The sequence below is a fragment of the Leopardus geoffroyi genome, chromosome A3 (assembly GCF_018350155.1).
Source record: "Leopardus geoffroyi isolate Oge1 chromosome A3, O.geoffroyi_Oge1_pat1.0, whole genome shotgun sequence".
Taxonomy (NCBI): Eukaryota; Metazoa; Chordata; class Mammalia; order Carnivora; family Felidae; genus Leopardus; species Leopardus geoffroyi.
Window position 1 is genome coordinate 60942127 of NC_059336.1, and position 12960 is coordinate 60955086.

At 32.6% G+C, this 12960-nt stretch overlaps 1 protein-coding gene across 10 annotated transcripts in view; it reads left to right on the top strand.

Annotated features, from left to right (window-relative positions):
- Positions 1 to 12614, top strand: part of TSGA10 (testis specific 10) — a 166595-nt gene extending 153981 nt beyond the window's left edge. For 7 of the 10 annotated variants that reach the window (XM_045445754.1, XM_045445749.1, XM_045445747.1 and 4 more), the window contains 4 exons: positions 686 to 888; positions 2771 to 2875; positions 3047 to 3196; positions 9632 to 10355. In XM_045445754.1, the coding sequence (XP_045301710.1) occupies positions 686 to 888; positions 2771 to 2875; positions 3047 to 3196; positions 9632 to 9656 (483 nt within the window). In that variant the 3' untranslated portion in view covers positions 9657 to 10355. Of the gene's footprint in view, positions 1 to 685; positions 889 to 2770; positions 2876 to 3046; positions 3201 to 9631; positions 10356 to 12386 lie in introns of those variants that run through there. The other 3 variants (XM_045445748.1, XM_045445751.1, XM_045445753.1) reach the window with 3 other exon arrangements.
- The last annotated feature ends 346 nt before the right edge of the window (positions 12615 to 12960 follow it).

Here is a 12960-nt window from a genome sequence, read left to right on the forward strand (position 1 = left end):
TTTTTAATTATATCTAGTCTAGACAGTTCTTCCCTACCTGCTCACACCTCCCCCAATAATTTCATTTTTATTAAATTCTTTTTTCTTAGAGTTTTATTTTTGCATATTTAACTTTTTAAATACATGTATAATACATGTGTATTATGAGATAAGGAATACTTTTTTCTAAATATCAATGTCTGATCTTCTTTTGAAGAAACATTTGGCTTACAGAGCATTTTTGAGGCTCAAGATAACCTTCATAAAATGAAGCTTTCCACAGGTTTATACAAGAGAGAGAATGTGCAGTTATTCCTTATCTTCCTTAACTATGAAATGCAATAACATTCTATAAGGTAGTTAGGTGTTTGTAACTCACCTAACTCAGGACAAAGCAGTAGTCATGTATATCACCATGTCAGTCTTGCAGAATTATATAAAGAAATATCAACACTGGAAATGGAAATTATTTGCAGTTTGGGATTATTAATAAGTCTTTACTTAAATTAATTTTGATCCTATCAAAAAAATTGGAGTTGGAGAAAGTGATCCTGTGTGTATATTTGGTAAGAAGGAGGCTATTTCTAATTAAGAAATTAAAAGGGGTTTTGAATTTATAACACAATACAGAAATTTTATGAGTCTCTGATAATCAGTTCAATAAATGAATGGGAATAAGTATAGATATCTTCCTATTATTGTACAGATGGAGAATGAGTTAGATTCTGCTCGCTCTGAAATAGAACTCCTCAGGAGTCAGATGACAAATGAGAGAATCTCTATGCAGAATCTAGAAGCTTTGCTGGTGGCCAATCGAGACAAAGAATATCAGTCTCAGATAGCGCTTCAAGAAAAAGAATCTGAAATTCAGCTTCTCAAAGAACACCTTTGTTTGGCAGAAAGTAAAATGTGAGTTGGTTAGCAACATAATAGCATAAAGTCATATTTTAAATAATTTTTATACTTTATAGGGTAGTCGAATTTTAAAGCTGGAATTTAGACAATTTAGTGCCCATCTTCTGCCATCGGTTAAACTGAGGACCAGAAACATTGTGATTTGCCTAAGATTTATTCATTTCTATTATATATTTATCTAAATGCGTCTAAATTTAAATTTAACCATCTCTGTTGATTATTTCCAACAGAGCTTTGGATATAGTAGAATGTCTGACCTAAAATATTACCTTGTAGAAATATTATAACAAGTTCTTAGAAAAAAAATTAAGCACTTAGGAAACCAGAAGAATTTTTCTATTTATAGACCCACCTGGTATTGTTACCTAGTCTTTAGACTTGTCACATAGTATTTCCTTATGTACCTGTAAGTATATACTGGGTACTTGGAAGAACTCCCACATTCATATAATACTGAAGACCTTGCTTAGAGTACTGATTTTAGCTTAAATTTTTTTTAAATTTATTTTTGAGAGAGAGAGACAGTGAGCAGGAGAGGGGCAGAGAGAGAGAGAGAGAGAGAGAGAGAGAGAGACATAGAATCTGAAGCAGGTTCCAGGCTCAGAGCCCCATGCGGGACTCATACTCACGAACCGTGAGATCATGACCTGAGCGGAAGTCCGACCCTTATCAACTGAGCCACTCAGGCGCCCCTTGGCCTTTTTTTTTTTTCCCCCCCAAGCATCCATATCACCATTAGCATCTTATTACAAGACTCTTAGCTGGAAGATTCAGTAGAAATGCCTGCCTATATAGTGAATGTTTTTATTACTAAACTTGGTGACCTCTCACAAAAACTGATGGGGACCCTCAGCCTCTATTCTTATGTCCCATCTATAACACTTTTTCATCCAGCCTCATCTGAGCATGGGACCTGGAAAAGATAGGAATCATGGTCTCAGTAATCAATCACTCTGGAGCCCCTGACTGAGCAAAGGCTGCAAAGCCAGGGCCAGTTTCCTTGAGAAACTGTTGTCAGGTTATGGCAGCTATGAGTCATTCTTTTCCGTCACCACAGCTGGGATTCAACCGGTTCAGCAAGATCATTTTCTCAAGCTGGTTTGTGGAAATTGGCCTTAGTGAAATGTGCCCAAACCCCCACCTTCAGGGGTACATTCTGTTTTAGACTGGTTGATAAGTACTATCATTCAGAACTAGTAAGCATAATAAAAATTAGTGTTCTTAGTCTCTAAAGTTTAGATTTTAGTAGTTAACATTGCAGTTCTGAAGGCAAGCAAAGAGGATAGAATGTTCTATGTAAGCAGCATTCATTGTTGTCATTGTCTTCCTTATGATAGTGTGCCTAATGACAGGGTTTTTGAGGCACTGTTTACCCCTAAAGAAAATCCTGCTAAATTGAAGAGATTTTATGTTTTTAACAGTTTGGATACAAATTTCATTACAAATTGTGTAAATCAAATTTCATTATATGTAAAACAATTGGTTGATTTACTAAATATATATAATAGACTAAATTAATCATGATGTTTTATTATTTGGTTATAGTACTACTTTACATATAATACCTTAAAGTACTTTAAAAATAGATAATATAGATAGATAATAGATAATATTATCCCATCTAAACATAGGGAAACTGAGACAGAGGTTTAACTAATTGGATGGGACTGACACAGCTTAAGCTTTTCAAGTAGGCTATTTTCATATTTATTACATTTAAAATTGGCATATTTTAGGTGAACTAATATATCCATAAAAATCACAGTTTGGCTTGGTTCCAGCTGAGAAGCCATTGCCAATATGGTTTAATGCACTCTAGAAGTCCTTGCCGTATTTTAAGCTTAATCAGCTGTCACTCCTATGTTTTTTTACACAGGGCCATCCAGAGTAGAGATGTGGCCCAGTTCAGAAATGTTGTAACACAATTGGAAGCTGATTTAGACATTACCAAACGACAACTAGGGACAGAGCGCTTTGAAAGGTAAGTTTGTCTCTCTGCAGTGTTCAGTCTGGAAGGCACTTTTTAAGATAACAACACATTTTGATAATTTCATGATGGTTAGCTTTTAAAGTGTGAACTGAACTACAGTTTTATGACACTATTAATAACATCACTGGATATAAAGTTTAAAAGCCCCTTATTTTGCTTTAGGGAGAGGGCCGTGCAAGAACTTCGCCGCCAGAATTACTCAAGTAATGCTTATCATTTGAATACTACCATGAAGCCAAATACAAAATGTCATTCACCAGAACGTGCTCACCATCGATCTCCTGACCGAGGCCTAGATCGATCGTTAGAAGAGTAAGTAATTTAAAGATCCTTTCTTTGGGTACCATATAGCAATACTTGAGGGAGTAAGGAAGCTCAAAAACAATCTATCATTAATAGTGCTATTTAAATACAATTACATAGGTAATATAGACATAATATATATACATAATAATATACATAGGTATATAGACATAAAAATAAAGTATTTTGATAATTTTATGTAAATTTGCTAAAATGAAAGATCTCCACTCTATCTAATGTTGACATAAATTATATTTTTAAATCTGATTTTCTTTTTGTTCTAAAACAAATTTTTTCATATACTTTCATTAATAAAATATTGGTTAATATAGCACCATAAAATACTTATGCTTTAGGAAAGTAGTTTATTTTTCAGAAGAGAATATTTTAGATATATTCCTATAAGTCACAAATTTTGTAAAAACATTTGTATTTTGATATAAATTCAAGCTTATAAGAAGTTATAAAAAGAAAATAATGCAGAGAACAGCTATATACCTTTTACCCATACTTGTTAAAATTTTACCCCTTTTACTTTCGATGCGTTTGAGGCAACACATTTGCTGTCTCACGTACTCACACTCTTGCATATATTCCTTCTCTCTCCATATATGCACACACACACACGCACAGTCACGCACACACATGTTTTAAAAACATAAGCAATCTCTCCAGTTCCAAACCATCCTCTCAGGTGTTTTCCTTCCCTTTTTCCATTTTATATGTGTATGTCCTTTCCTCTATAGTAAGGACCCTGGCTCACCATCAACATGTTTACTCAACAATATGCACATACTCATTTGCTCAATCCCAGAATGCATCTAAAATAGTTTCAAAATTTCTTCACCTGTGTCCCTACAACAAACAGACCAACTTAAAAGTTCAGGATCCATTTGTAATTCCTGTCTTCATACACTACTTTGCACAAATCTTAAGAGAATATAGTCAAATACTGAGTTGATAAATTACTTGAATTAACTTTTTTCCCCCTCTTTTCCTGTGATTATAGTATACAGTTGAAATAACATTAGATTCATTTATTTCACTTTGCTTTCGTTTTTTCATTTTTCCCCTTCCTAGTTTTTTCCTTGATTTAATTTTATGTTTGAATATGTATGACTAATAGGCTTTTAAAAGTCAAAACTCTGCAAATTCTGTATGCCTTCCATCCCATGTCCCCCATATTCCTTTATGGTCTTATGATAATGACATTCAGGTATATTTTTATTTTTCTTTTCATATGCAAAAGGTAGCATATTATATATGCTTCTTCACACTTTGCTTTTCTCTCTTTTAGAAGTCACTCCATATTAGTTCATAGTGATTTTCCTCATTCTTTTCTGTAGCTGCATAGTATTCCTTTGTATGGATATACCATAATTATGCAAACCTTCTACATTTGGACATTTAGGTGGTTTTCAGCAATTTGAAATTACAAATAAAGCTGTAATGAATAATCTTATCCAAATGTATTTTCGTAATTGTGGAGGCGTATCTTCAGGATAAAATCCTAGAATCAGGATTTCTGGGTCAAGGGGTAAATGTGTTATGTATATAGTTTTCTTAAATAGTGCCAAATTCTCCTATATAGGGGTTGTACCATTTTGCACTCCCACTAGATATGGGTGAGAGTGCCTGTTTCCCCACATCCTCACCAGCAGAGTATACTGTCAAGTTCTTGAATTTTTACCAGTATGGTGGGTAAGAAATGGTACTTAAGTGTAGTTTTAATTTGCATTTTTCTTTTTATGAGTGAATTTGAATATCTTTTCATATGTTTAAGGGCTGTTTTAATATCTCTTATTTTTGAATTATCTATTCCTTTGCCCATTTTTCTACTGGAATTTTTTTGTTAAAAATTTTTTTATAAATGTGAGAAATTAGCTCTTTATCAATGATAAATGTTGCAAATATTTTCTTCTACTTTGCCCTTTTTCTTTTGATTTTGCATATACTATTTTTCCCATGGAAAAATGTTTATTTTTATGTAATCAAATTTTTAAATGTATTTTAATGCATCCATATTTCTGTTTATAGTTAGAAAAATCTTTCCTTATACTCAGATAGATAATAGATAATAGAGGAAATAATGTTTTACATATATATATACATATATATATATATGGTTTTACTTTTTACATTTAGATTTATGATCCATTAGAGCCTTTTTTTTTTTAACATGGTATGAAGAATGGATCTAATTTTACCTTTTTCCAAATGACCAACCAGTAGTCCTAAGAAAAGATTTTGCTCCAGTGGTTCAAGTTTCTTTTTAGACTTTCTCTTTTATTCCTTTGGGTCTATTTATGTTCCAGTCCCACACTACTTTAATTATAGAGCCTTTGTAATATTTTTAGTTTTGGGGGGGCTAGTCTGATGGTTTGCTAGTAAACTGACTCTCCAAGGAAGGCGAGGGAGAAGCCCTGACTTGTAGCATTTGACAGTTTTAGTAGTGTAAATATGCCCACTGTGGGGGCATTCTTTCTTTCTTTCTTTTATTGAAGTGCAGTTGACATACAATGTTATAGTAGTGTCAGGTGTACAACATAGTGATTACAAAATTCTATATGTTGCACATTTTCAAGCAACCAAGCTGGTTTAACCACGAGCTCACAAAATTCCTGAATATTTACAATCAACTACGAGCCAGCTCTAGCATACCAAAGGGCTAGTGCTTGTAAGAGCTCTTCCTTTTAAGTGTTGACTTATATTTTCTTGTGAGTTTATTTTCCATATGAAATTTGGGGTCAATTTATCTAGTTCCATTTAAAAAAAAAAACCTTGGGATTTTTATTAGAATCACATTAAACTTATAAATTAACATGTTGAGAAATGACATCTCAATAATGTTGAGATGTCCTAACCAAGAAGAGATATGTCTTTCCATTTGTTCAAACTCACTTTGTGTCATTCAAGAATGACTTGTAGTTTTCTTTATACAGGTTTTGAACATTTCTTGTTAAGTTTATTCCTAATTATTTTATCTTTAGATTTTTCCCTCATTCATTATATCTTCAATTATGCTGTTTTTACATGTAAATTATCATGTTGCCTTGCTAAATTTTTTTATTGTTTCATTAAGTTTTGTCATTGATTTTTTAGAAAATTCCAAGTATATTATCATGTCATCTGCAAAATGAGATAATTTTGTTTCTTCTTCTATTTTTATCTCTTGAATTGTATTCTCCAGTTCATTGCATTACCTAGTATCTTCAGAATAGTGATAAATGGTAGTGAAGAAAATGGGCATCTTTGTTTTGATTCTGACCTTAAGTGGGAATATCTCTAGGGTTTGTCAAATAAGTATAAGATGCTGGCTTTAAGATTGAGATGTAAATGTTTTATAATATCCACTCATTTTTATCTTCTCAAGATTATTTTAATTAGGAATGGGTGTTTTTTCAGCATCTATGGAGATATGGTTTTTCTCTTTAGAACTATTAATATGAGAATTATATTAAAATATTTTCAAATATTGAACCATCTTTGAATTTGTGGTATAAACCCTGCTTTGTTTTAGTGTATTCTTAATGTTCACTAATATTTTATTTTAGATTTGTGTATTAATATTTATAAACAACATTTGTCTGAATTTTTTTCTTTGCCCTATCTTACCAAGTTTAGATATCAACGTTATCTTTGCTTCAGAAAAGGAATTGGAGAGTTTTTCATTTACTATGCCTTGAAACAATTTATGTAGTTTGTGATTATCTGATCTCTAAGGATTTGGTTCTTTCTGTTTTGTGGGGTATATACTTCCTTGATAAATTTTTTTTTTTTGTTTTTTGTTTTTGGAACTTGTTTTAAACTTTCCCTTATTCTGTTTGTCTAAAAATTATCCATTTCCTTTCAGTTTTTTAATTTATTGCACAGAAGGAACCAATGCTATATCTTATGAATTTAAAATTTTTCTCTGTATCAATAGTTATATGCCATTGTCATTTCTTAATTGTGTATGTGTGCTTCCCTCTCCTATTTCTTGGTTACTTTAGCCAGTGTTTTGTTTACTTTGTTCATTGCTTCAAAGAACCAGCATTTTGACTTACTGATTTATTTTTCTTTATCTTATTAATTTATGGTTTTGCTTATATTATTTTCTTCCTGTGCTTTTTATTTACTTTGTTGGATTTTTTCCTTAGTATTTTTAAGTTAGGAACTCATTTATTGCCATTCTTTCATTCTTATTGATGTAAATATTTAGGGCTATGAATTTTCCAGTGACCATTGCTTTAAATATATCCCATAGATTCTGATATGTAATATTTTGTTACCATTATTTTTCAGAAATTCTCTAATTTCTATTTGTATTTTCACTTTTACCCAAAAGTTATTTGACGAAAAATCTTTAACCTTCCAATAAGAAGGGCTTTTTGCGTTTGTGTTTCATTTTTTAATTTCTGGTGTTATTTTGTGATTAGAGTATTTTCTATAATATTTCTATTTTGTGTAACTACGGAGACTTTCTTTAAAAAATTTTTTTAAATATTTATTTTTGAGAGAGAGAGACACAAAGTGTGAGTGAGGAAGGGGCAGAGACAGAGGGAGACAGAATCCCAAGCAGGCTTCAGGCTCTGAGCTTTCAGCACAGAGCCCAACACAGGGCCCGAACTTACCAACCGCGAGATCATAACCTCAGCCGAAGTCAGATGCTTAACTGACTGAGCCCCCCAGGCACCCCTATTGATATTTTCTTTGTACTTTACTACATGATAAATTTTTGTGGGTAGCTCATGTGCACTTGAAAAGATATATTCTTTCTTATCAAGGTATATATTTCTAGTATATATATATATATATATATATATATATATATAAAAGATTTACCTTTTTTATTTTATTAGTTCTTTTGTCTTACTAAAAATCTTCAATTATTATTATATTTTTATTTCTTTTTGTATCTCCTATAAATTTTGTTTAATGTAGGTTGTGTACCGCTTTATTTGTTGCATAGATATTATGAACATTATGTGTGTGCACTAATATCCTCATTGTGGGATGTGGATTTTATGAAGTGTACTTTTCTGATACATTTAATTTTTTGGAGGTGGGAGGGGTTCGGTGTCTACCTTGTCTGGTATTAAGAGTTACAAGTACTTATTGTCTCCATCTGCCTGGCAAACCTTTGTCCATCTCTTTATTTTTAGCTTTTCTGAATCACTGCATTTTAGGTACCTCTCATGTTTATAGCATGGATTTAAGTTTTGCTTTATGGGCTGTTTTGAAATAATGGATGAGTTAAACTTTTTCACATTATTAATATGATTGAAATTTGGTATCAACTCTGTCATGTTATCTTATAACTTTGTTTATCATGTGACATTTATTGTATTTTTCAATTTGACTTTTCTCCTTTACTTTTTATAATTTCTTTTGATATTTAAGACATTTGTACTTTATTGTAGTAGTCTCCTTTCTATTAATAATTTTAATAGTGCCCTTAATTCCCTTTTTTCTTATTTAACCTTTGCTGGTAGTTTGAATGGTATACTTTGACTACCACCTATTATCTAGACAATAGTCAATGTACTTCATTTACTTTCCCCAACCACTGATCTCTCTCCTATCCTATAGTTTTGCCTTTTCAGTGTTATCATATAAATAAAATCATGTATGTAGCTTCCAATGGCTTTTACTCAGAATCATATATTAGAGATTTATCCAGATTATTGTGTGGATCAGATGTTGTCGTATGTTCCTTTTAACTGCTGAGTTCTATTTCCTTGTTTATGTCACAGTTTTGTTTGCTTTGTTACACTATTTTGAAATGACTACAGTCTCACACATAGTTGCAAAAATAGTGCAGATAATCCTTCTTTCCAGCATCCCTAATGGCAATATCTTACAAACCAGGAAATTGATATTGGTACAATATAATTAATTAGTCCATAGGCCTTTTAGATTTCATTCATTTTTACATGCACTCATATGTATGTGTGTGCACGGTTTTTTTACACACCATACATATACCACAATTACAAGCAACATACTGTACTATATTCTCTATCAGCACCAAGGAACTTGCTCCCTTATGATACCTTTTTATGGTCACAAGCCTCCCCTTCTCCTCCCTGACAAACACTAATTTGTTTTCTATATCTTTAATTCTGTCATTTTGATAATGTTATATAAATGGAATTACACACAGTATGTAACTTTTTGAGATTGGGTTTTTTCATTTAGCACAATGCCCATGAGATCGATCCAAGTTGTTGTATTTATCAATAGTTCATTTCTTTTTATTGTTGAATATTATTCCATGATAGCGATGTACCACAGTTTGTGAAAGCTGAATGAAAAAAATACATTGTATATGTTTTCCTTCACAGAGGCTGGGGAAAAAAAACCTTAAGAATTGCCAAAGTAATGTTAGAATACATTTTTTATACATGGGTGAAATCATTGAGTTAAAAATATTAATCTGCATAATTTTTTTCTCTTTCATAGGAATCTTTGCTATAGAGATTTCTGACACGCGAAAAGATTCTTCACATCCTTGGGAAAGGTCAAAGTTACAAACGTTCTTTTTTGCTATATGATTGCATTTATCTTTTGAATGCTTGACAATATAAAATGTATTTATTAACTTTGTGCCTCTGAATCTGTGTTCTCATGTGCCATATCACAGTGGTCAAAAATGATGTATGGAGATAAAAATGCATATGGCACTTTCTATCCATGCAGTAATAGTGAGTGTAAAATCTGCTTACTTCACTATTGAACACTGTTATGTTAACTATCCGGAGTAAATAAAGAAGCTTATAAAAAGAGGGAAAAGTGTTTTTACAAAACTGATTTCCTTTCCTTTCTTGATATCTCAAATAATTGGTTGGTTAAATTTTTTCTTTGTGATTTATGCTTTCATGGCTGGTGAAGTTGTGCCAAAATAGGCACAGTTTACCAATACTGGCCTGGGACCCAATATTCCATTTTGGAACCAACCTGACACAAATTCCAGGCCATAATCCGATTTCAAAGCAGCAGATAGTAGGAGTGTGTCAGAGTTTTAAAATCCATAGTATTGTACCACTAATTAACATACATTTTCTGCAATTGTGTTTATCTCTACTATTTTTAGAAAGGTAGGTGATGCTATATTTGTCAAGAATGTAAGATTTTTAAAAAATGTGTGTTTTAATAAGTTTTCTTTAAAACATTAAAGTACTGCAATAAACTTAATTGCCATTTTATTTATTTTTTATTTTTTTGCCTATGGCAGGTGTCTATAATGTAGAGTAATAAGTTTAATGATATTTTCCTATTTCTCCTAAAATCTCCTAAATCTCATCTTTTCTCTCCATCTGCTTTGGCTTAATGTTGATATTAAAGCCTGGACAGTACTGTATTTTACGTTTGATATAAGCTATTTGTATTCTTGCCATTTTAATAAAAAAAAACCCTAAGTCCTATCATTAATAATAGTCTTATGAAGTAGACAATTTCTCATTTTATATAGCAACTCTGCAGTATCACTGCAGTAGGATAGTGTCCTGATTTAGGTCTTGTCTAATAATCAGCACAGTGATATTTTACTATAAATTCATGCTACATATTCATTTTAGTTTGATTTTTGAAAACTTTGAGGTTTATTCATCTAGTTCAAGACAATCATTATAGATTGGTTTTAAAAATTGAATAATTTAAAATAAGATGCCCTTTTGGGGAGTGTGGGTGGCTTAGTCAGTTAAGCATCCCACTCTCAACTTAAGCTAGGGTCATGATCTCACAGTTCATGGGTTTGAGCCCCACATCGGGTTCTTCTCTGGCAGTGCAGAGACTGCTTGGGATTCTCTCTCTCTCTCTCTCTCGCTCGCACTCTCTCTCTGCCTATCCCCCTCTCATGTGTTCTGTCACTCTCTCAAAATAAATAAACTTAAAAAAAATAAGATGCCCTTTTATAAACATTTTAGAGAATAATACATAAAAAGTTGTTCTTGCTAATATTAATATGCTGATAAATGTAAAAATTGACGTTTACCAGGTGATGCAATGACCTAAGCACTAGGTTACCACAACATTAATTTTAGTTTACCTACCTTCTAGAAAAGCTGACAAGGAGCTAAGTGTCGCCTGTCATTTGCACTTAATATATGTTGTATGTGGAGGGCAGTATGTGGGGAGGGGAACATGAGAGAGTAGGAATGAAGTATGAGAGAAAATATTTTCATACTTGATTAGAAGTATACTGTAGTTGACTTGTCCCATTAATTACAGAATATTTAAAGGAAAATTATATAGTGAATGTAATGGGGTAAACATTATCCAAAGTTTGGGAAACAGCAACTATATTCTTTGTTAAAACACAAAGAAAGGATTTTTTCTTATGGTAATATTTTAAGAACACATATCATTTTAAATGAGATTCAAACCACTTGAGATAAGTACATAACAGCCAATTGATATGGTAGAGACTGTCTAAAGCAATAAAATACACAATGCAAAAACTATACAGACAATTCTTTTCTTGATGATAAAGAAATCTGAAAAAGAGCTCTCAGCTTTGAAATGTCACTTTCAATACAAAACATCCGCTCTTGCTGAAGTAAGGGTGTTTTGAAAGAAGATTGTTAACTCTTTGAGTTAAATATCTCATAGGTGCTGGGTCTTAATGCCCCTAAACTAAGTTCCAGCAATGTCTCCCCCTTGCATTCTCTGCCCTTGTTTCCCCTGGTAGAGTGTCACCAGGTACCATGTCAGATTCCTGAGCCCTGAGCCCACATGCCACCTCAGGTCAGTCCCTTCCCCTCTCATTCCACACTCACTCAACTTAAATATTAATTGCTACTACACAATACTGCTGAAAGAAATTAAAGAAGAGATAAATAAGTGAAAAGACATCTCATAATCATAGATTAGAAGGCTTAATATTGTTAAGATGGCAATATTCTCCCAAACCATATTCAGATTAAACATAATTCTTTTTAAAAAAAATTTTTTTTTCAACGTTTATTTATTTTTTTTGGGACAGAGAGAGACAGAGCATGAACGGGGGAGGGGCAGAGAGAGAGGGAGACACAGAATTGGAAACAGGCTCCAGGCTCTGAGCCATCAGCCCAGAGCCTGACGCGGGGCTCGAACTCACGGACTGCGAGATCGTGACCTGGCTGAAGTCGGACGCTTAACCGACTGCGCCACCCAGGCGCCCCAGATTAACCATAATTCTTATCAAAATACCAATGGAGGGTTTTTTTTTTTTTTTCAGAAATGGAAAAGCCAATCCTAAAATTTATATGGAATTGCAAGGGACTCAGAATAGCCTAAACAATCTTGAAACAGAAGAACAAAGTTGGAGGATACACATTTTCTGGTTACAAAAAGTTACTACAAAGCTGCGGTAGTCAAAATAGTGTAGTACCAGCATAAGGATAGACATATGGATGAATGGAATAGAATTGAAAGTCCAGAAATAAACCCATACATTGATTTTTGACGAAGGTGCCAAGACCATTCAATGGAGAAAGAACAGTCTCTTCAGTAGTGATGTTGGGACAACTGGATAACCACAGGCAAAAGAATGAAGTTAGACCCTTACACACCACATGCAAAAATCAACTCAAAATGGATTATATATCTAAATACAAGTGCTAAAACTATAAAACTCTTTGAGGAAAACATAGAGGCAAATCTTCACAAACTTGGATTTTGCATTGGTTTTTTACATATGACTTAAATGACAAGCAACAACATGAATAGATAAATTGGACTCCATCAGAATTAAAAATATTTGTGCATCAAAAGACACTATCAAGAAAGTGAAAGAGTGCACCTGGGTGGCT